Source organism: Acomys minous (assembly GCF_964271855.1).
Source record: "Acomys minous genome assembly, chromosome: 16".
Classification (NCBI taxonomy): Eukaryota; Metazoa; Chordata; class Mammalia; order Rodentia; family Muridae; genus Acomys; species Acomys minous.
In genome coordinates this window covers 12,897,780-12,922,613 of record NC_140498.1, presented here as the reverse complement: position 1 = coordinate 12,922,613, position 24,834 = coordinate 12,897,780, and the positions used below count along the sequence as shown (strand labels likewise).

General features: G+C 42.9%; 1 protein-coding gene across 7 annotated transcripts in view; it reads left to right on the top strand.

The window, feature by feature from the left end:
- Positions 1-24,834, top strand: part of LOC311586984 (zinc finger protein 39-like) — a 35,722-nt gene that overhangs the window by 6,175 nt on the left and 4,713 nt on the right. For 2 of the 7 annotated variants that reach the window (XM_084763342.1, XM_084763343.1), the window contains 3 exons: positions 554-680; positions 4,042-4,134; positions 6,643-12,028. In XM_084763342.1, the coding sequence (XP_084619468.1) occupies positions 554-680; positions 4,042-4,134; positions 6,643-8,306 (1,884 nt within the window). In that variant the 3' untranslated portion in view covers positions 8,307-12,028. Of the gene's footprint in view, positions 1-553; positions 681-1,825; positions 4,135-6,642; positions 14,619-14,643; positions 15,686-16,492; positions 16,551-20,638; positions 20,766-24,375; positions 24,469-24,834 lie in introns of those variants that run through there. The other 5 variants (XM_084763344.1, XM_084763346.1, XM_084763347.1 and 2 more) reach the window with 5 other exon arrangements.

Genomic DNA, 24,834 nt, shown 5'->3' with positions numbered 1-24,834 from the left:
TGGCTTCCATTCTGTGTTCTTGTGCCTTGGTGTGTTTCTCATTGTGAGGTGATGCTTCCCCTCTGGCTCTGCCTTAAGATCCTCTTCTCTCCTTTCATGGAATGACTTTCAGAATGTCGAGGTGTTGAGCTAACCAGTTTTTACTGGCTTCTGCTTGTGTATATATTGCCTTACAGGATGCTAGTGATGCTTATTTCTGTTGGATCTAGCAGGTCTTTACATTTTGGATGGGCATATGTGGTTGCTTATGACTGTACTTTATAAATAACATGGGAACATTGACTCCTTGTTATTGCGGTTGTTGGAGTCAGACGTGTACTTCAGTGTGAAAACAAGGAATTATCAATTGCTTACTTTTTCTACCTCTTGTGTCTCATCATTACTAAACTGATATGTCTGTAAGTCATTTTGCAGATCATTTTTTTTCTTCCATGATAAGAAAACTTACATGTACATCTTGTGTAAATTATGCTTGTGGAGAGCAGTGACTTCCTGTGTTCCTGTCTGTGACCCACGGCTGAAGGCTTGGGTTGAGGAAGTTGCTTCATTTCAGGGGCTGGTGTCCTTTGAGGATGTGTCCGTGGACTTCACCTGGGAGGAGTGGCAGGACCTGGATGACACTCAGAGGCAGCTCTACAGGGACGTGATGCTGGAGACCTACAGAAGCCTGGAGTCCTTGAGTGAGTGGGTCTTTCCTCCCCCCCCCCCCCTTCAGAGCTGAAGACCAAACTCAGGGTAGAGCAAGGGCTCTACCACTGAACCAAATCCCCAACCCCAAAGACTCTGTCTCAAAATAATTAAAACAAACAAACACATGCACACTTGCGTGTGCACACAGACACACAGACAGACAGATAGACACACACACATACACACACACCTCTTCCTCTTACTACTCTTGGGGTTTTGTGTTTGAACCAGTTTTTGCGTCTGTGCTTTCAGTGATACTATGTCTTTGTATTAATTTCTGCTTTGGTGTTTTATGCCTTCTATGTTTCTCTTTCACTTGCTTCTTTTTCATAGTCTCGCTGCTTCCTTTCTGTTGCTCTTACCACGTTGTTTATTGGTGGTGGTATGGTTTTTCGTTGTTGTTGTTGTTGTTGTTGTTGTTGCAGTGCACCTTTAAGTTTTTTGTTTGGTTTTGGTTGTTTTTAACAGTTCATCATTCAAGACAGTGTTACTTATTTTCAGCATAACATCTTTATGATTTCTTTTTAATGCCTGACCCTGGGGTTGGGGCAGCTGGATGGATGTTTTGTTGTTTTTGTGTGGTTCATGTACATCTGTGTGTGAGGCTTGCTGACTCTTTGTATGCATGAGGAGGCCATTCTAACGCCTGGCTGTTGGCTAGCAATCTTCTGGGATCTGCCTGTCTCTCTCTGTCCTCCTCCTCCCAACTCTTGCTACTACACCCAGCTTTGACCTGACTCTTGGGTCTCTAAACCCTGATCATCTTGGTTGTACAAGCATTTGCAAATCCTCTTACCCATTCGAAGATGGGATCTTACTGTGTAGCTTGTGCGAGTTCCTGTTCTACCTCATGACTACAGAAACTTACACAAGAAAGTATATAAAGGGGCTTATGGTTTCAAAGGGTTTGAGTCCAGGATGGCAGGACAAAGGCAGGGCAACTGGAACAGGTGAGAGCTCACATCTTGATCCACGAACAGGAAGCCGAAGGAGAACACTGGGAATGGCATGTAACTTTCGAAGCTCAAAGCCTGCACGCAGTGACACACCGCTCCCAACAAGACCACGTGTCCTGATTGTTCCCAAACAGTTCCACCAGATGGGGACCAAGTATTCCAACATCTGAGCCTGCGGGCGCCATTCTTCTTCAGAACACCCCAGCTGGGCTCAGGCTCACCATGCTTTTGCCGCACTCGCCCCAGTGTGCAGGTTACAGGTGTGCGCCCCATGACCAGTCGGTACTTACTGTTGATTTCTAGTTTTCTTCTGTGGTCTAGAACACCAGGGTATGTTTCAGTTTGGCTTTTGTTTTGTTTTATGGTTGTGTTGAGGATTCTTTTGTTTCCTAACATTTGGTCTGGTCTGGAGAATGCTTTGTTGAAGAGGGCAATGTGGTGTTCCTTAGCTATTGGGCAGAATAATTCTGTGATTTTTTTTAAGTGTCTTTGGTCTCTAAAGTTTAACTACACTGTTATTTTTCTTCTCATAAGTTTGCATTGTGTAATTGGATCCTCCAGCACTGATGGGTGTGTGTGTGTGTGTGTGTGTGTGTGTGCGCGCGCATGGGTTTGTGAAATATAAAATGTCTATATACTATGTATGTTGACTATGTAATATACATATATCATTATAATGACCCTTGTCTTTTTTTTTTACACTGTTTGGTTACTGTCTGCCTTACATATTGTTAACTGTTCAGTTTTGAAGTCCGCATGTGTTCGCCATCCTTTTCAGTCCCTTTACTACCAACTTAGGTGCATCTTCACTGGAACAGGGACTTTTGCTTAGGTAGTCCATCACTAACTCATTTCTGCCAGCCGTTCAGCCGGCCTGTATCTTCTGACTCACACATCACATTCTTACAAATTGCTGTTCTGGGGTTTTGTTGTTGCTGTTTTTCTTCATATCTTCTGTTCTTTTTTTAATAAATCTTTGCTGTTTTGTGATTTCCTATACAAATAAGAATTATTTTCAACTTACTTTTTTGTGCCCCTGCTCTACATTTGAGTTTTTATCCTTTTGTGTGTTTTCATGATAGTATCCTGTGGAGTGTCTAATGGGGACATCAGCCGTTTCTCATCAGGTCAGCCCGAACTAATGAAAGTTGTCACTTGTTTATGTTTGAAAGCTTTCATTTTTCTTTTTGGATGTTGTTCTGATTATGGTATTCTTGGGAATACTTATCATCTCATCTTTTTTTTGGCCTGTAAAGTGTCTACAGTTAGAGATGTTTACTGTGCCATGTTGAGTGTTAAGCCGTGATGTACTGTCTTGTCTTATCATTTAAAATTGTGTATTTCATTATATTTATTTGTGTGTATGTGGAGGTCAAAGACAGCTTGTAGGTGTTGGTTCTCTCCTTCCATCGTGTAGTTCCTGGGGATAGAATTCAGGTCATCAGTCTTAGAAGCAAGTGCCTTTACACTGAGCTATCTCAGCTGCCTTTTCCCCCATTTTGTTAATTTGTAAAAGTTTGCTTTTTAAAGATATAATCTCAAATAAATAAATAAGGATATAATGTCTCGGCCAGGTGAGGATGCACATAATCTTTAATTCCAGCACTTGGAAGGCAGAGGCAGGTGGGTCTCTGAGTTCAAGGAAAGCCAGGGCTACCTTATCTTGAGAAACCAGAAAAGAAAAGATCTCTCTCCACAGGCTTTCCTTCGAAACTCAGTGCTAGAATTATAAGAATGCCCCATATGCTGGCTCTCACATCGTCTTAGAGTTCTGTCCTTGTTTTACTGGGTTTTAAAAAATCATATTTAACTATGCATGTCTGTGTGTGGGTTTGTGCATATGAGTGCAGTGTGCTCACAGAGGATGCAAGAGGAAGGTGAATCCTCTGGAGCTGGGGTTTACAGTTGTGTGTGTGCTGCCTGATGCTAGCGTTAGAACCGAGCTTTGGTCCTCTGCAAGAGAAGCACTTGCTCTTAACTGCTGAGTTCTCTCTCCAGTCCAGTTTTGTACTTTTCATAGTTGACTGTAATATGCCGTAGGGATTGGTATTTGGGTTAAACTGTGGATGTTTCTTAAGCTCTTATAAAATGTTCTCATTGGTCCTATCACTACCCAATGTCCATAATAATATATGTGTTAATTTTATGCATGTATATCTATGCACAATGTGGGTGCAGTGCCTTCAGAGGCCAGAAGAAGGCATTGGGTCCCCTGAGACTGAAGTTGGAAACAGTTGGAAACCTCCATGTGTGTGCTGGGAATTAAACCTAAGTCCACTGCAAGAGCAACCAGTGTTCTCAACCTCCACACTGTCTCCAGCCAATGTATTCTCATTGCTTAATATACCTGACCTAGCTGTTAGCCAAAAATTTGTACAGTGTTTCCTATTAATAGATCAGTGTGATCCCAAACCTGAGTTGATCCTGAAGTTGGAGCAAGAAGCTGGGCCATGGAAGGAAGAAGAGTCCCCTGACCAGAGCCTCCCAGGTCAGTGAATGCACCCTGGACAAGGAAGGTTGAGGAAGCTCATCCAATGGTGCCTGGGTTGGGCTCTTCTCCCCATTTTCCCATGTCTGAGACTTGAGTTTAGTGTTCTTACTCGTCCAACAATCAGTGTGCAGTCTGCAGGGAAGGTTTCCTCATGTAAAGGCATGCTACTTGTATTAGTCAGGGTTTCGTAAAGGAAAAGAGCTGATAGACACACACACACACACACACACACACACACACACACAGATTCATTATAGTGGATTATAGCCTGTGGCCCAGGACATCCAACAAAAGCTACCCCAGCAGAAAAGCCAAGAAGTTGGTAGCTGTTGAGTCAGTGCGAGTAACGTCTCAGCAGTACCCAGAGGATCCTAGAAAGCGGCTGTCTTGACTATGCATTGGAATCTTGAAGAAGTAGGTTGTAAGGCCAGTGAAGTAACCCCTCAGCGATGGCATAGGTGCGCTTACCAGTGAGTGTGAGGACAAGCAGCCAAAAGGCAACCGCCTCCTTCTTCCGTGACCTTTCATTAGGTCACCAGAAAGTGTGGCTGAGGTTAGGGTGGGCCTTCCCACCTCAGATGAGCCGGTCAAGACAGTTCCTCATGGACGTGTGCAGCTGCTTGAGTTTTAGTTGCTTCCAGAAGCAGGCTCGTTGACACCAGGATGAGCATCACATCACTCTTGCTGCTTCTGCCACCCGTCATCACAGGCCAGCAGTTTAGCTCACGCCTCACATAGGAATCCATCCCCGTCCTAATGTTTGCAATATGTTATCTTTAGTTAAACAAATTCTATTAAATCTGTAGTCGTTCTTAGATCTGTTTCTTGGTGAGGTTATTTTACGTAAGTTCTTGCTTTATTTTGAGCATTTATTCATGTGTTCATTGCTTATTATTTGCTCCCTCTCATATACTTGTTTGAGATTCTGGACCAAACAGTAATGAATCAAGAAATTTATCAACAGGCTAAAGAGTTCTGTAGTATTGAGAAACAGAAATTTTGGCATTAAAAGAATCATCATTCCCCCCCCCACCCCCACCCCCCCGCCCAAAAAAAAACTTACCTGCATAAAAGGGAAAAAAGTAGTTAAGGAACATACAATTTTAAGATTATCACCTTTTAAAAAGATTTTTCTATAGTTATTTTTGTATAATTATTTTTTTAAGATTTATTTAGTTATATATATGAGTATTTTGTCTTCCTGTACATCTGCATAACACAAGGGGGCGTTAGATCCTATTATAGATGGTTGTGAACCATGTGGTTGCTGGGAATTGAACTCAGGACCTCTGGAAGAACAAACAGTGCTGTTAACCACTGAGCCATCTCTCCAGCCCCCTGTTTATTTCATTTTGGACCACTGATTTCTTTTTCTTTTTTTTTTCTTTTTTTTTTTTTTTTGTCTTTTTGAGACAGGGTTTCTCTGTGTAGCCTTGGCTGTCCTGAACTCGCTTTGTAGACCAGGCTGGCCTCGAACTCACAGCGATCCGCCTGCCTCTGCCTCCCGAGTGCTGGGACTAAAGGCGTGCGCCACCACGCCCGGCTGGACCACTGATTTCTAAACCAAGTATACAATATGTAAGTGGGCATGCACTCTCAAGAGTGCTTATTATTTTAATTAATAATCTAATTTTGAGTCAGGCATGGTAGTACATGCCTGTAATCACAGCACTTGGGAGGCAGAGGCAGGCAGATCTCTGTGAGTTCGAGATCAGCCTGGTCTACAAAGAGAGTCCAAGACAGCCAAGGCTACACAGAGAAACCAACCCTGTTTCAAAAATAAAAACAAAACAAAACAAAAAAACAGAATCTAATTTTGATATTTTTAGTTTGAAGCTAATACTACAAACATAGAAAGTAAAATCGTGTATATGGAGATCGCAAAATTTTGGAGCTAAGGAGCCCCCAGCATACCTCAAGGGTGGAGTGTATCTAGAGCTTAGTGTGACAACTGGGAGACCTTGGACTTGAAGGTCAAACAAACCACAGATTGCTTGTTTCTGGTTTATATTTCATGTACTTAGGATTTGTAGTTAGGATTGTACTAAGTAATTAGACTTCTGCTTTTCTCTTTGTGGAAATCACTCTAATTCAACATATGCGATGAATTTGTACAGGGAACTCCATTTGTTTTGAAATATTAGCACAGTTAGAATTCCAAAGCACAAATACAGCCATGGAGAAGCATGATTCTATGCGTCAGCATGCGTGTGTTCACACAGGTAGGAAAACACAAGTGATTATGTCAGACCTATGCAGAAATCTTACATTTCCTGTATTATGAGTACACCTTGGCTTTTATGGAGCCAAATGTTTGCAGCTTTCCTATGTGTTATGCTTAATTCAGATTAAACTAGGACCTTTAAGAATCTGTACTGCTATATATGGAACTTTAGTATTTGAAAGACACTGGAGGCATCGGTGTCATTTCATCCAGAAGTTCTGTCTTGGGTAACAGACAAGTGCATTAAGCAGACGACCTTCCGTTGCTTTATTTTCTTCTAGACATGCAGAATGCGAATGCCAGGGGTGCAATCCGCCAAGACAATCAAAAGATGCATGGACGCGATCTGGTAATTGCCAAGAGCAACACAGCAGCTGAGGAGAGGGCTAAAGCAGGAAAAACGCGCACTAGCTCAAACTGTGTTTTAAGTCTGGCTGTGAAGAATGGCGTGTCTTCTGGAATGAGACCTGGGGCTCTTACCATGTGGGATAATGTGCTTCTCCCTGGTGGGTCCAGTGGGACACAGGCTGTAGAGGACCTTCCTAATGCAAGCAGGGTGCCCCCGAGCCTTCCCAAGCCTTTTAGTCTATATGGTAGTACCGAGTGTGAAGAGCAGCGTCTTCAGTATTATAGGCCCAAGGAAGCTTTCCACATAAAGACAGTGTGGTTACAGAACACATTTCCAATGAGAGATGCCTCCAGGAAGCTGAGGGACTACAGGAAAAGATTAGAAAAGTTAGCTCTTCCTGCCCAAGGCAGTACTCGGGTACAGGAGCAAACTTTTAAATGCAAAGTGTGTGGGCAATTGTTCTATAAAAATTTTCATCTCACACAGCATTTAAAAACACACAAAGAAAAGAAATGCTATAAAGGTAATAATTGTGAGGCAATATTCAATATACAATCAAAGTACCCAAAACATCAAAGGTTGGGTGTGGGAGAAGCGCCTACCTCATTACATACGTGTAATGATGTTGAGAATTACATTTGTCAGAAATCAGAAACAAACATTGAACAAAGACTCATAGGCGATGGAAGGAATGTGTTCCGGAAAACTGTGTGCTCAAGGTTGAATTGCGGTGCTCAGCAGAGCCCTGGCAGGGGTGAGAAATCCCATGAGTACAGTACATCTGGGAAAACAGTTTGTGAGTCAGCCCTCCACCAGCCTCAGACAGCTCACAGATCTGAGAGAGGGTGTGCATGTAATACCTGTAGCAAAACCTTTAGCCATACACCAAATGTCCACTCACAGTCCAGCGCTCACACAGCTGAGAAAGCCTGTGAGAGTAAAGACCGTGAGCAGTCCAAACCCACTGTGAGTCGGCCGACTCACACGCAGGAGAAGCGCTATGTGTGCAGTGTATGTGGAAAAGCCTTTTACAAAAGAGCTCACCTAAATGCACATCAGCGAACTCACACAGGGGAGAAGCCATACGACTGTAAGGAATGTGGCAAGTCTTTTAGGCTGAAGTCGTTTCTTGTTGTGCATCAGAGAATTCACACAGGTGAGAAGCCCTTTGCGTGTGATACGTGTGGGAAAAGTTTCAAGCAGAGGACCAGCCTCTACACACACATCCGAATTCACACAGGTGAGAAACCCTACGAATGTAAAGAATGTAGAAAATCTTTTATCCTCAAGTCATACCTCACGGTACATCAGAGAACTCATTCAGGTGAGAAACCCTATGCATGTGATGTATGTGGGAAATGCTTTAAGCAAAATTCCCACCTTCATGCGCATAAGAGAACTCACACAAGTGAGAAGCCCTACGAGTGTGTTGTGTGTGGCAAAAGTTACAAGCAGAGTCCAAGCCTCTACACACACAAGAAGGTTCACACAAGTGAGAAACCCTACGAGTGCAAGCACTGTAGGAAGGCTTTTAGTTTGAAGTTCCATCTCACTAGACATCAGAGAACTCACCCAGGCGAAAAACACCATCAGTGAAGTGTGTGGATGAGCCTGTAAGCCGAGTTCCCCCCTCTACGGCAGAGAACTCACCCAGGCGAAAAACACCATCAGTGAAGTGTGTGGATGAGCCTGTAAGCCAAGTTCCCCCCTCTACAGCAGAGAACTCACCCAGGTGAAAACCACCATCAGTGAAGTGTGTGGGTGAGCCTGTAAGCCGAGTTCCCCCCTCTACGGCAGAGAACTCACCCAGGCGAAAAACACCATCAGTGAAGTGTGTGGGTGAGCCTGTAAGCCGAGTTCCCCCCTCTACGGCAGAGAACTCACCCAGGTGAGAGTGGGGAAAACGCAGAACAGCTCTCTACCGCTGACCATCTGCCCACGTTACTAGGGGCCTTGGTGGTGAGACACTCTACCAGTGTTGTCTGTGGAAAGGCCTTCGGGTAGATGTCAAGCTGGTACACACATCAAAGGGTTCACGCAGGTGACAGGCCTTTATAATTAAAAACTAAGAAATATTTCAGCCAAAGATACATCAGAGAACTCAATAACATGAGAAACTGTAAGCATATAAATGTAAAAAAAAAATGTCTTAATCATAACCTTTCTCCAGAGGTCATCTCAGTGGTCATTAGGTAATTCACACCCTGTGAGAAACCCTATGAATGTAGAAAATCCTTCAGCCATAGGCCATTCTTCACTGCATACCAAAGAAGACACATGGGGACATCGCCATGAATTTTTGTTTATGTGCAGAAAACACTCAAGACAAACCTCCGTGTCCACCTGAAAAATCAAAACCGAGAAACCCTATGACTAAATACGGTAGGAAATGTTTCAACCATAAACCATCTGTTGCTGTACATGAACGGAGTCACGTAGGTGAGTAATAACCCTGAGCACATAGGTGAGTATAATGCAAGCAGAGAGCCTTTAAGAGGTGTCAGGCCTCTTTGCATTAAAGAACTTGTACTACGGAGTCAGACCTCTCTGAAGTTAGCAGCTCGGGTCGGAAGCACATGAGTAGTGTATGCGGGAAGCTTGCTGGATGCCAAACCTTCGCTTGTACAGATGTATTCACTATGTATCTGAAAGAACCACATAATACAAGTCAGACCTCAGGAAACATTTGAATTAGCACAGAGGAGACACTGTAAAACAGGTAATACCGTGGGAAGTGTTTCTGGGTGAGAAGTTGCTCAGCACAAAGTCACACCACACAGGCCAGAAGCCCAGGAGGTGGGGGCCAAGTGCTCTCCAAGATGTACTTTCTTCACTGCACTCATCAGCCTGTGTTTGCAGTTCATCTGTTAGGGGGAGAGACCTCATGTTAAAATCTTCAGTGGAGTACAGACATGTGATGTGTTGATTTCTATCCCACTATCCCCAGATCTTACAACAAACTATCTAGATGCCCATCCATAGTTGGCCTCAGTGCAGATACCCTCTAGCGTGTTTGGGAGCCATACATAGAAGGGCGCTGTGGCTTAGGAATGTGTCTTGTCCAGAGAGCTGTGGCCCTCTTACATGTTCCTGCCATCTCTCTAGTGTATGATCTGCATGATCTGTTTGTACTAGTGCAGACCCACAGCCATTAAAAACTATCAGGAGAAAGATGCTGTTGCTACCCTTAATCTCTTGATGCTTTGTGGGGAAGAAGAAATCCTGGTAACATTTCCATGAAGGCTCCAGATCGCCTGTTAAACAGATCATTGAGGGAACAGTTCTTTTATGTGTGAAACCTTTCAACGGATTTCCAGTGGGGTTTCAAAAATCCTTGATCAAGGACAATTATCACTGTGGAATCTGTATGTTAATTGTTTGGAGAGAAATGTTAAACCTCATATTCTAATTTTTCTAAATCTGCATGCCAGGGGATGAATATTGGTGATACTGCTTATCAGCGGACATGTCTCTGAGGACATTTGTGATGTTGTAAGTAGAGTTTGGGAGAGGCCAGTGGCACATACAGGGACACAGCTGAACAGCCTACAGTGTGTTGGGTAGTACACTCATGTATGTATGGTTCATTGATGTGAGTATATTATAGCAGACATCTTCCATGATCAGACCCAGCAGAAGGGAATCTCCACGGCTTCATGTAATATGTGTTGAAATGTACATTGATATTTCCTGCATTCAATGCCATTCTGCCCTGCTGACTTTTTACTAGTCTCAAACGTTGTATTATACACTTCTTAGTCTTGTAGCACATGTAAATGTGTTTGACAGTTATTGCTGGCTCAAGTAAATAAAGATACTGTCTTCTAATATGATGAGTCAGAGTGGGCCTGTGCATCATTTAGGAGAAGTGTTGGAGTAAAAAGTACACTCACACGTGCACACACACACACACACACACACACACACACACATTTGTTCACAACTAGTGACCATTGACTGTTGTGAGCTGTAGTGCTCATTTCCCCCCATTCTCAGGGAGATGATTTCCTCTTCTTCACACCTTTAAATGGGCATCAGGATAGGTGTGAGTATTTGTACCTAAGGCTCTATAACTGAGGTTCTCTCTAATTTCCATTAAAAAATTAAAATAAAAAAAAAAGCACCTGTCTCAATGTGACATGCTGAAATTAGATAAAGTACTTGCCATGCAGCCTGGAATATGATGACAGACATACCCTCTAAGCATGACAGTGAGTTAGTTTACAAGTATCTTTTAAGTTGGTAGGAGGCTGCAACAGAATGTTGAGAGTCCCATGACATATCTTAGAATGTGCCAGAAAGACAAACGGAGACATGGAAGCAGTGAGTCTTCTGTTCTACGCTGGCTGACCTGGGAGGCAGAGCTCTGGGTTTAAATAGTCCTTTATTAGTGGATGTCATCAATTATCAGTATACAAAACTGTAAAACCCACTTCAATAGTGTTGTATAGAGCCACTGAAATAGCTAGTGTGAGAGCTGGGAAACCCTTCTTTTTTGCAGAGGAGGGAGCATTTACTACAGGACTGTGTTTCTCTTGGTCCCTAAGAAATAGTCACCAAGTTACAGGACATCTGAACCTAAATAATAGGCCCTGCCTAAAAAAAAAAAAAAGTGGCTTTGAAACTTGAGAAATGGTTCAATGGCTAAGAGACTTGGTCCTCTTAGAGAGGACCCAGGTTTGCTTCGCAGTACCTGTATTCAGTGGCTCAAAATTGCCTGTAACTCCAATGCTAAGGGATTCAATGCCCTCCTCCAGCTTCTGTGGCCCTGCATGCAAATGGTGAATGTAGAGACAAGCAGACACACACACACACACACACACACACACACACACATTTAAATAAAAGAAAAGGGCATAAGTAAGTTGGGGCCTGAGAGATGGTTGGCTCAACAGTTAAGAGCACTGCTGTTTTCCCAGTGGACCTGAGTTGAATTCCTAGCACCCACATTGAGTTACTTACACCGACCTATAAATTCCAGGTCTGAGGCCAGGGAGAGGCTCAAATAGGTGTCTCCAGCCTCTTTCGGTACCCCTATGCACATTGCACATACCCCTTACACACATAATTACTAAAACAACTTTTAATTGTAGATCTAATGTATGCACATCTGCTTATACAAACGCTGGTACTAAAAATAAATATGGGTACACAGGGTAAGGAATGGGCTAAAGCAATAAAGTTTAAAGGTGCCTAATAAGTAGTTGTTGAAGCTGTAAAAAAAAAAATTCTATTGTTTTGTGTATATATATGTATGTATGTATGTGTATTTTCTGTAATATGCATCTATTTATAAAAATACATTCATAAAAAGCAAAGTTAAGCCAAATGCAATAGCAAATCCCTATAATCCTAGAACGTGACACAAACCTATTAGCCCTGGAAGATCAGTTAGTTGTTATCTTCAGCTACATACTGAGTTTGAGACCAATCTGGGCTATGTGAAATGTCTCAAAAACAAACAGATGAAGTTGACAATGTTGGCTCCTAAGAACTTCGCTATGGAGACCAGGTGAGTAGCTTAATGTTAGAGGACTTCTCAAAAAGTTGTGAAGCTCTGGGGTTCGTATCTGTCAACAGTTTTCTATTAGACAACAGGGGCAGGAGAGGTAGCTCAATGGTTAAGAACACTTGTTGCTTTTGCAGAGGAGTGGGGTTCAGTTCCCAGCACTCACATGGCTATTTACATCACTAGGTGTGACTACAGTTCTAGGGCATTTTGGTACCTTCTGGCCTCCTCTAGTACCAGGCATGCATATAGTACAATTACATAGATACAGGCAAAACACTTAGACACAGTATAAATAAGACTTAAAAACAACAAGAACAACAAAATCTTAGTTACCTTTGGAATAGGCACGGCCAAAGTTATTGAGAGCATGGGAGAGGCTAATTTTTTTTAATATTACACAAGTATATTCATTAAGTAATTCATTGAGCTTTCCTTGGGTAGAGTGTGCATTTATTTTTTTATGCTATACATTAATAAAAAATTTCAATATTATATATTGTCACAAAAATCCCTTGGCAGTTTCTCAGAGTGACCAAAGATTTTAGTATCCCCTGTTTTCCTGTCCCATCATCAGAAGGATGGGGATTGTCTCTAAATCCTAAGCCTTGGGCAACCCTGTACACATCAGTTGATAGCTCAGTTTGTAAGTAGTAAGTTCTACATTTAATTTTAAAGAGTGTGTGTGTGTGTGTGTGTGTGTGTGTGTGTGTGTGTGTGTGTGTGTGTGTGTGTAGGTGCCCAAAGAGTCCAGAAGAGGGTGTTGGGTCCCCTAAGACTTGATTACAGGGGGTTATGAGCTCCCTTGTATAGATGCTAGGAACAGAATTCAGGCTTTCTGCTCTCAGGTGTATACTCTTAGCAATGACAAGTCTCTCCGACCCCAACTCTGCATTGTTTTCCTTGTAGTCTCCCAATGTTGTGATGCTCACCAGCCTCACAGTTGGGCAGTGTCCTCACACAGCAGAGCAGTTGTGGCACTGGGTTCAATCAGGGCAGGTTTTGACCAAGAATGTATTCGTAGGAAGTTACTCTGCCTCCTTCAACTCTCCAGACATTGCTGTCTGTCCAGTGAGATCCAATAAAACACTGCATAATAAGGTGAATTTGTCAAGGGTGAGAGTGAGCAGAGACCACAGGCTCCATTAGAAAATAGGCTTTACACCACACACTGAGGTTTTTGGGGTCATCTCCCCAAGAGTTTTCTATCTAGGAGATTGACAAGCTTGTTTGGAGTAACTTATAGGAATGAGGCAATCGTATGACATTGATGATTTATTTACTTCTGAAACAAGGTGTTACTATACAGCCTTGGCTGTCCTGAAACTCTTTATGCAGGCCAGGCTAGCCTGGAACGCAGATCTACCTGCCTCTACCTCCTCAATGCATGGTATAAAAATGTGGACCACCGTGCCCATCCTGTATCTTTGGTTTTGTAATTTGTGAGGCAGTTTAAAATACCACACTAATACCCAGAGCCAAAGGTATGGCCTAGGTCCTGTTCTTCTGATTAAAATCTTGAAGAAAGTTATGATGAAATATAGAAAACAGCCCTCCCTTAGAGGGCCTCAACAAGAGACTATCCTCTTTCTTTCTTTTTTTTTTTTCCCCTTTCACATGAAATTTTAAACTTTGAAGAGGGCAACTGCATCCAGGCTTCCCTATTTTCATGTGGTAGTTTGAATTCTAAGGGCAGTTGTGGTACTTTGGTTTTCTTTAACTTATTGTGTCCATCCGCATAAGACCTGAAAACACCTGGCAAGCTAGCTACCTAGTAAGCAGGTGGTTTATGAGTGTTTTGCCTGAATGTAGGTTTGTGCACATGAGTCCAAAAAGGATTCTGGATCGCCCAGGCCTGGTTGTGAGGTGCCATATAGGTGCTGGAAATTAGACCCCGATCCTCTGGAAGAATAGCCGGTGTTCTTAACATTGAGCCATGTCTCCAGCTCCACAAGATCGATTGATTGCTTGCTTGATTTTTTTTTTTTTTTAAACAAGGTCTCTATGCAGACCAAGCTGGCCTCAGGCTAGGCTGGTCTGGAACTCTGTCCATGGCTGCCTCTTCTGTGCTGGGATTAAAGATGTGTGCCACCACACCCTCCCAGCTAAAAGGGTTTTTTGTGGTTTTTTTTTTTAATCAGTTGGGTCACAAAGCATTCACTATAGAGCTTTGTTGCATTTCAAATACAACGTTGTCACTAGCGAGTGACTGAGGATGTCCTAAACTATCTAAACACTCAAGACAGTTACAAACTCTGAACTCGGGATGGTCCCCGCGCACTTCCGGTCTATTTCCGGTGTCGCCATATTACTTCCTGTTTCCCGGGAGGCTGGATTGCGGCCTCCGACCTGCCCCTGCTTGTCGGGACGTCTATGTGCTGTCAGACTCCTACCTTGTGGTGAGTGCAGCCCGTTTCTGCCGGCGGCGGCCGGGGCAGGTGCTGTGCGCTGTGCAGACGGTGCGATCCCGGGAGGCCTGTGCGGGGCTGAGCTTGATGCTGCAGGCTGCAGGGAGACTTGTCCCCAGCCTTACCCCGTGCCCTAGTCCTGACCCTGGTGCTACAACTGCTGTGTATGGTGTCCCATTGCCTAGCAGTGACAGCCCTGGGTTCTAAAGCAGCCTGACATGTAGAGTGAACCTGTGCTGAGGCATCTTCCTGGCCTCGCCTTTATTTTGGAAGGCTCTTTCGTGTGTTGCTTGAGTGGAGAGTGCACAGTAGTTGCACAGCCTTACTGCGGAGACAGTCTCTTCGCCTCAGAAGGGCACTGCAGAATGACCAAAGTACGGGCTCCACCATGCTCCAACCTGGTGATGCAGTGAATCTATTGGGCTTACGCATACAGAGAGGATGGCGCCCCCTTCCCAGACCACCAAGCCCCACCCCATTTTGAAAGCTGACCTCAGGGAGACTCACATTCAGCTAACTTTCCATTTCATGCATACTCTAGATTACCAACAAGGTGAGAGAGGTGCCATGGGCGGCAATGGCTGGAATCCAGTTAACTCTCCCACTTTGGAGTGTAACAGCTCCATTACCACTACCGAAAACCTATAGTATCATCTGGCTTTTTGTTTGTTTGTTTTTGTTATGGACTCCCGGTCAGTCTCTACTCCAAGATGGAGATAAGAGACGATGCTATGCCCAGAGGAAAAAGCCATAGTACAACGGTCAACAGTGGAATACACTATTTAGTACAGTGTAATTTCATTTCTTGTGGAAACACGCAAAATTGTGATTCCTGGATCCTGTTGTAATTGTACTTTTAGTTTCTTGATACTGTTTTAAAATTAGGTATATTAAAAGGGCACGGTAACACACCAACTATAACCGTAGCATATCTGCATGGGAAGCCTCATTTGAAAACTGTCCTTTTGTCACACGGAGGTCCTGCTGGCCATAGCACATGGGAAGACAACCTAAGGGACATTGTGTTCGGGAGCTACACCCAGGTGAAGGCAGCATAGGTAGGCTCTGGTTAAACAGTAATTCGAAGGTACTACAATAAATATGATGGGTCATGTTCATTTACAGGTACAGTCCTGGGCCAAAAGGTTTAGACTGCACAAAGCGTTTTGTCTGTGAAACTTAAATATGTGAACCGAGAAACGTGAATGGAGCCCTGGGTGGTTCCTCTGCGTTGACAGGAGAAGCGGAAATCCTGCCTAAATGTTCCCTATAATTTCTGTGACTCCATCATGTTCATTAAACATCCACCCTTAAAACATGGCAGTATTTGGTCTTCAACCCCATCAGAGACTGGAGAAGGAATAAAATTAATTACCTGAGTAAACAGGAAATGCAGGTTAGCAGCTTCCAAACTGAAAAAAATGACAGACTGTTTGTTGCCTGAACAGTTACTCATAACTATAACATTGGAGCATCATCTTCAGCCTTCTGGCCCAATATATCTGACATACTCTTCTTGCTGTGTGTAGTTTATTTCATATATGTGTAATATAAATGTATATGTAAAAAATTAAAATATTGTTTTAAAAACATGACAGTATATGGTTACAAAGCAAGCAGCAAGTACTTCCAGTAACCTAAGGTTAAACTATAAGTTTACTTTCTAATTAACCGTGTTCTTTCCGTTTGTTGTTATGGCAAGTTGTTATGGCAGTCTCTCAAGTTGAAGAGACTGTCTCCAAACAGGAACCTTTTCCCTGTCTTCTTGCCTTTTTTTTTTTTCCTCAGTAACTATGTAAAGATTTTGGAATCCACAAACACGGCACACTAAGTACCTGTTCACGTCTGTTCGACTTCTTTTCCAGCTGCGATTGTGAGGGACTCCATGTGCCTTAGAGGGCAAGAAAAATGAACATGGCTCTGGTGAGTGGTGTTATTATTCCTGACTTTATTTTACATTGTGGTTTAAGAGCTTTTTATGAGAGAGTTAAAATTGAAATGAAAAAATAAACATACAATAAACATACACAGACATAATAAGATCATAATGTTGACATAACTATGTTGTAAAGGCTTTAGTGGAGTTTGAACTGTGCAGAATTTGGTTACTGTTTTTTTCTGATCCTGTGCCATTTGTGGTAGACTCCCATTTGGATTGACCCCAGGAAGAGACAATGATCAAGTCTCATGCCCTGTGGCATCTTTATAGGCTTCACTTCCAGCTCAGAGAAGAGTGCAGCATTGACCACTGTCGGGATTCGCTGGTACTCAGACACATCCGTTTTCATCAGAATTTTAAATTATAGTTAAGTGATAGCACGATTCTCCAGCTGCCTTTAAACTTCTGCCACATTTGAAACTATTATCTCTGACCTTCATATGAAAAATTTTCCATTTCAAGTTTTTTCCTTAGGGTTGTGTGTGTGTGTGTGTGTGTGTGTGTGTGTGTGTGTGTGTGTGTAGAATGTGCATGTGAATGCACATGTGTGCATGTGCATGTGAAGGCCTGAGTTGATGTTAGCTGTCTTCCTCGGGTACTTTCTTCATGTGACAATTCCGGCTGCTCTAGCCTGCCAGCTTGCCCTGTGATCCTTTGTCTCTGCTTCCCAAGTGCTAAGGTATAGGCTGCCACCATGCCTGCCTGTCTTTCATGTGGGTCTGGGGGTCAGGACTCTGGTCTTACCAGCCCGGAGGTAAAGTTTTGTTTTGTTTGCAGAAAGCAGTTAATTTTCTTATCCTGCCATTCCTTTTGTCACATATTCAAATTTCTTGAATCATAGTTACATCATTATTAACCATAGTTTCTTTCAGAAAGGCTATTTTTTCCCTCCAAAATAATGTAAGCAGAGGGGCTGTAACTTATAAAAATCCTCAATGTGTATACACTATATGTAGATTTACTATTACTTCATATGTATATGCAGTTACTCATAGCCATTTGTTGAACTGCTTGCTGGTCCAGCTCAGGATCTCTGGTGCCTTCTATTCGACTGATGCCCTCTTTCTGCCTTTCTTGGGATGTCAGATGTGGTGGTGCTGGGGTCAGCAACAGCTCCAGCTTTGGAGTTCCATATTCATGTGTCACCACTTGAATTGCCTTTGTCTCTCTTATCCCCACGCCCTTGCTGGTCTCCTTCCTGCTCAGATGGGACCCCCACTCTAATGTCGCCTATATTCCATTATCCCTTTCTGTCCCCACCCCAGCCTCCCATTAGTCTTCTCTCAATGCACTTTCATGTCTCCATACATATATGTATGTATATGGTATATATTTAAGTCTGGATTCCACATATGACAAAAAAAAAATGTGATGCTTGCCTTTCAGATTCTGGCTTATTCCAGCTTAATAATTACCTCTAATTCTACCCATTTACCTAACAGATGTTATAATTTCATTCTTTGTGGCTGAATAAAATTCTGTTGTGTATATTTATCATATTTTCTTCATCTGATGATGGACACATAGGCTGCTTCCATTTTTGACGAAAGTGAATAGTACCACAGTAAACACAGATGATCTGTAAGAGGCTGACTCATATTCCTTTGAATGTACTATCTGACTCACATGGTAGTTTTATTTTTAGTATTTGGAGGAACTTTCATATTGACTTCTGCAGTGGCTGCATTAGTTAGATGTATGGGATACAGGCTTGAGGTATAAGAAGTCCTGTTTCCGCCGGGCGTGGTGGCGCACGCCTTTAATCCCAGCACTCGGGAGGCAGAGATAGGCGGATCGCTGTGAGTTCGAGGCCAGCCTGGACTACAAAGCGAGTCTAGGACAGCCAAGACTACACAGAGAAACCCTGTCTCGAAAAAACCAAAAAAACAAAAAAAAAAAAAAAAAAAAAAAAGAAGTCCTGTTTCCTTACACGCCACGCTTGATTGTTTTTATTGATAACTGTTGTAACTGGTGAAACTGGGATCCCAGTGTAGCTTTTATTTGCATTTTTCTGGTTGCTGATGACATAGAAACTTTTTTTCCATCTACCTTTTGGGCATATATACTTCCTCATTTGAGAAATATCTGTTCATTTTGCTTGCCCATTTATCATTTGGATTATTTGTGAATTTAATGTTGAGTTCTTTATGTATTGCAAAAGCTTGTCCTGTTATATATGTAGCTTTCTGCTGTTTTCTTTGCTGTGCAAAATATTTTTAACCCCATGCTTTCTTATTTGTCCAGTTACTGTAATAGATTCCTGAGCTTTTAAAGTCTTTTTTGTTTGTTTGTTTGTTTGTTTGTTTGTTTTCTGGAGACAGGGTTTCTCTGTGTAACATCCCTGGCTGTCCTGGAACTTGCTCTGTAGACCAGGCTGGCCTCAAACTCACTGAGATCTGACTACCTCTGCCTTCCAAGTGCTGGGATTAGCGGCATGTGCCACTACTGCCCGGCTATACTTTTAAAGGCTTTTTCAAACAATTTTGCCTATGCTTATATTTTGACAAACTCCTAGCCACTATAATACTAAATGTGAAGCATTTCTTTTAAATTAATTAACAAGACAAGGCTAGTTAGACTGTATAATGGTTGAAGTCTTGGCCAGTACAATAGGGCAAGAAAAAGAAATACAAGGGCTATGAATAGAAAAAGGCAGAAATCAAATCATCTTCATTTGCAGGTGGTGTGATCTTACACCTATCACCTTAAGTGCCCTACCAGGAAATTCTCAGATCTGGCAGCACTTCAACAGTATGTCATAAATGGAAAATCAACATATAAAACTCAAGAGGTATTCCATAAACTCATAACAGCTGTACAGAGAAAGAAACTAGTCACATTTACAATATAAATTTAACAAACCTAATAATGTAATAACTTTGAAGACTTCCAGATATTAAAGAAAGAAATTGAGTAAGAAAATGTGAGATTGAAAGAATTCTCATGCTCTTGGATTGGCTCTGTAGTTTTTCCATAGATGTATGTTTATTCTGAAATATGTTTGTACACACATCTATATACATATATGTGTGTATGTGTGTTCCTTTGTGAAAACAAAGTCTATAGGTGTGTGTGTGTGTGTGTGTGTGTGTGTGTGTGTGTGTGTGTGTGTGTGATGTATCCTGGGATGACCTTGTGTAGCTGGGGATGACCTTGAACTTCAGACCATTTTGCCTTCACTTTCTAAGTGCTAGGATCCCAGATAAGAGCCACCATGCCTGCCTGAAGTATATTAATAAATTATCTAGTCTTGAACTTTCTTGTGTTCCTAGAATAAATTCTAAAGTCTTCTGCAGTTCTCAACATCTGCATCTTTTCCTCATTGAATATATTTCTGATTCATTGCTTAGTGCCCTGAGTTGTTTTAAAGCCATTCTACTCCATTTGAAGAAGTTAGCTACCACTGGAATTTTTACTTCTTTATGTTCTTTGTAAAACACTTGTAAGATATTGTTTGTCCATTTGCCTGTTAGGCATCTGTACATTTGATAGCAGGAACTTTAGACAAGTATGTCTAAGGCCACCTGTGACTCCTATCCATCACAGCGATTGTCATTTATTCCAGTTTCAGTTTACTCCCCATGTAGACCAGACTTGCCTCAACCTCAGAGACCGCCCTGCCTCTGCCTCTCATGTGCTTGGATTAAAGGTGTACATCAGCACACCTGGCCAACTTACCCTTCTGTAGAGGGCACAGGTGATGTGTCTTTCTTTGTGGATACTAGCAACTCTTCTGGTTTTAGGAAGGACATATAAGGCTGCCTGTGAAAATGAGTGTGAAAGTATATTATTATTCATGACAGTTTCCGAGTTGAGGCATGTGTTTAAGTGGAAGACCAAAGGAATATCAACTATGTATACACGTTTACTCCCTTGTAAACTACCTGCTAGTGAGTAGGCAAGGCATTTTGTAGTTTGTCTGTCTTGTTTTTTGTTGTTGCTGTTTCTTAATAAAGAATGCCGATAAAGTACATCTCATGTAAGAGATGCTTGTGGAGAGCAAGTGACTTCCTGTGTTCCTATCTCTGACCCACGGCTGAAGGCTTGAGTTGAGGAAGTTGCTTCATTTCAGGGGCTGGTGTCCTTTGAGGATGTGTCCGTGGACTTCACCTGGGAGGAGTGGCAGGACCTGGATGACGCTCAGAGGCAGCTCTACAGGGACGTGATGCTGGAGACCTACAGAAGCCTGCAGTCCTTGGGTGAGTGGGGGGCTGCAGTAATCCTCTCAGAAGCACATTCCTTTTTGGTAAATACAGAAGCCACTTCAAAGGGTGGTGGTGTTGGTTTTGTTTTTTCCCTGTGCTGGTGGCTTAACCTAGAGCCTTGCACATACTGGGCAAGCACCGTACCACTGAGCTTTCACTGACACATAGTGACTGTACATATTCATAATAAAAGTTGCCATTTCAAAATTTGTGTAGTATGCATGATGATCAGTATTTATAAGTCTATAACGTAGTTATGTCATTTCTTTTCTGAATGCACTTAAAACCCTCCCTCTTATTTTCTTTCTGCTTATTTCTTTAGTGTATATGAATATTTTGCCTGATTGTATGTGTGTGTACTGTGTGTGCCTGGTGCCCAAGGAGACCAGAAGATGATGTCACACCCTGTGGAACTGGAGTTATAGATAGCTGTAAACTGCTGTGTAGGTGCTGGGAACCAAATCCAAGTCCTCTGCAAGAAAAGCAAGTGCTCTTGTCTGCTGAGCCATCTCTCAAGCCCCATAAAACTCTCTCTCTTACTTTCAATAATTGTTATCAACTGTATTTAGCCTAGTGTGCTATAGAGCAATGGCAGGCATGTGCAACAGCCAGCTGCTCCCCTGCATCCACGAGCCATCTTCTCGCCATCCTTCCTTCCTCTCTTCTCTCCATCCCTCCTTCCCTCCTTCCTTCCTTCCCACACACCATTCCTGGGCCCTGGTAACTTTGTGTTCTTTCTTTACGTTTCAGGCTGGCATTAGCTTCCAACCATAAGTATGAATATGCAGTGTTTGTTTCTTTTAGCTTGATCTCCCTCACGTAATAAGAGTGTCTTTCAGTTACACCCATGGTCCTGCGAGAGAAAATGGAGGGCCTTTCCATAGTGGGATGAGGTCATCTCTGGGTATTTAGCGCATTTTCTCATCAGTTTATCTGATGGTGGAACACTAAGGTAGATTCCATATCATGGCTTGCGCATGTGATGCCGCAGTGACTGTGCACAGAGCCCTGAGGTGGCCTTCCCGTGGGGGGGGGGGGTGTTCCAAGGGATTGTATTGTGTTGTGTGCAGCTCACTGTCCAGTATTTTAGTAAGCGCCATGCTGTTTCTCATGGTACCTGTTAGTTAGACTTCCAGCAGCGCAGACTCTTCCTCTTCTATGTGTCCTCTCCAGCATACATAATGCTAAGTGTTAGATAATCACGCAGTTGTGGTACGGTGAGAGCCGGTTGGTGTTTGGTTTGAAAATCTGTGAGGGATATTCACATCCGGTGTCTTTGGAGAAGTACCTGTTGTGGTCATTTGCCCAGGTTTCATCAGATTATTCACTTTTGTGCTAGTGCATTGGTCCATCATCAGATAATAACGTGTAAATCTTCTCTTTCTATGCATTTTGCTTTGAACTCTCTCAATTGTTAGCTTCTCTTAAGTCATGTTTTAAATTTTTACATAATCCTGTTTTTATTTTTAAAAACTATTCTGTGTATGTGGCTTTGTGCATGTGAGTGCAGGAGCTGCAGAGCTGCAGAAGCCAGAAGCTGGAGTGACAGGCGGCTGTGAGCCAATTACGTGTGTGCTGGCAGCTAAACTCAGTTCTTCTGCAAGCTCAGTAAGTGCTTTTGCCCTCTGAGCCATTTCTCCAGCCCCCATAATTCTGGTTTTCAGTGCTTGCTTTTCTTACCTGTGACTTTGGTGTCGGTTGTAAAAGTTGGCCTTTGGTAGGTTTACATCCTTTTGTGTTTTCCCCGTGTTCTCTAGTATTGGTTTTATAGCCTCAGAGTCTACACTGAAATACATTGAACATTTTACTTGACTTCTGCGTATGGGAAGAGGCAGGCTTAAGGTCTCTCTCCAGTACAAGGCTATCCAGTTTCTAGGAAGTTGAGATCTTCCTTCTAATAATCGGTCTTGTTGCCTTTTGGGAGGGTTGGGTGGTGTGAGCCTGTGCATTTGCTATTGGTTGCTTTTTTAAAGTTGTGATGATCTCTGTGCCTTTTTTTTTTTCTGTCTGCATGTGTGCCTGCAGGCCAGATGAGGGCACCAGATCACCATGTGGTTGCTGGGAATTGAACTCAGCATCTTTGGAAGAACAGCCAGTGCTCTTCACCTCTGAGCCATCTCTCCAAACCCGATCTCTGTGCTTTTTCTTCCTGCCCATGCAAACCGTTTTGGTAACTGTCTCTTCTTAGTGTGTTTTGTGGCTAGATTTTGATTGTTCTTTTTTTTCTTTTTTGGTTGGTTGGCTTTTGGGTTTGTTTCTACAGACAGGGTTTCTCTGTGTAGTCCTGGCAGTTCTGGAATTCTCTCTGTAAACCAGGCTGGTCTTGAACCAGAAATCCACCTTCCTCTGCCTCCCAAGTGCTGGGATTTGAGGTGTGCACCACCAGACCCAATCCTTTATTCTTTTAATTAAGATTTTGGACTGTTACAAAGCTCATGTTATTGATTACTTTGAGCTGTCATTTTCTGTAGTGTTGACTCAGATGTGGGGGATCTAAGTGTCCCTGTAGTACTGGGCAAGTGTTAAGCACTGTGGAGTCTTTGTAAGTGTTGTTTATGTTCATGAGAAGTTCTTTAAGTTGCTATAAGGGCTCCTTTGAATGTCCTTGTTTTGTCCTGTAAGAAGCAAAGACATTATGAATGGGTAGTTTGACTGACTTGCTGCCCTGATTGCCTCGAGCAGAAAGACTCCCAGTTGACAGCTCTCTGACTCCTCTTCGGGCAGTACCAGCTGCTGTAAACATTCCCAGGGCACTCTGAGGAAGGTGCAGTACAAGCCAGCACAGTTTCAAAGTTTCTAATTGACTTTTGCTCTTTGCCGGGTTTAGCGAATTCTAGGTGACTCTGCAGCCATGTCCTCCTAAGAATCAGGAGGGGAGCACTCCCCTTGTGGCCTGACAGACAGGCTGCTGTGACCACTGTTAAGTGAGCGATGCTTTGACTGGTGCAGACATCATGCCTTCCTGTTTGTGTTCAAAGCCTCCTCTCTGGCTATAGAAACAGACTGTGCAGCTCACTTGCGGAGCCGGCTGGGAGATGCCCTCTGTGCTGTGTCCCCTGGTGTCCAAGAGAAGGCCTCTCTCCAGTCATCTCTTCTTACCTAATTTTAGTGGCGTAAGTTGATCTGGTAATTCAAGAACAGAGTGGCAGAGACGGGAACTGAATCCAAGAGACCAGAGATGATTTTATCTCTTTTAAAAAGAACTCTCACTGTTGATGCTCTGTTGCTGGTTTGTGTGCATTCACTTCTTACACTTTGTTCCTCTCCTCTCCTGTTTTCCTCTGCTTCCTGTTGTATTGGGTGGGGGGTGGGGGTTGCATAGTTCAGAGCTGACTGCTTTCCAGCTTCTGATCTTCTGACACCTGCAGTGTCTGGCCTAGGAGGTTTAGATTTTTGTTGATTCAGTGCATTTTTTAAATTTTCACTTGCTTTTTTTCTTCCTAGATCCAGGTAGTCAGTCAGAATGATGCCTTTACTCTGTCTATGTTTCTCTTATTTTACTGTCCTCAGCATTGGCTGTAGATGTTATGGTCTCATTGCTGAGCATCTGAAGCCAGTATTCTGTCATTGGGGGAACAGCTTGTACGATATTCCCTATTGACAGATCAATGCGATGCCAAACCTGAGTTGATCCTGAAGTTGGAGCAGGGAGCTGGGCCATGGAAGGAAGAAGATGCCCCTGACCAGAGTCTCCCAGGTCAGTGAATGCACCTCAGGGAGGGTAGTCAGCCGAGTGCTACTCATCAGATGGTGGGCGTGTGAGCTTCTGCTTACTCGTGTGCCATCTCCCAACCTGAAGACTGCCTTCTTAATCAGATGCTTGCTGTATTGTGTCCAAAGGAAGCTCTCATCTACAAATGTGCCCTCCCTTCCTGTTCCTGCTACGTATCTCAGTAGACTAAGCAAGTTCCGGTCTGCTCACTCTTCTTAAACATTTCTCACACTCTAAATCTCACCACCCGTTTCCCTCTGATTTTACACAATACTACACTCCAAGCATTTATTTGTCGGTTTATTAATGCATTCATCATTTTTTATTTGATTTCTTATAGACAGTGGTCTG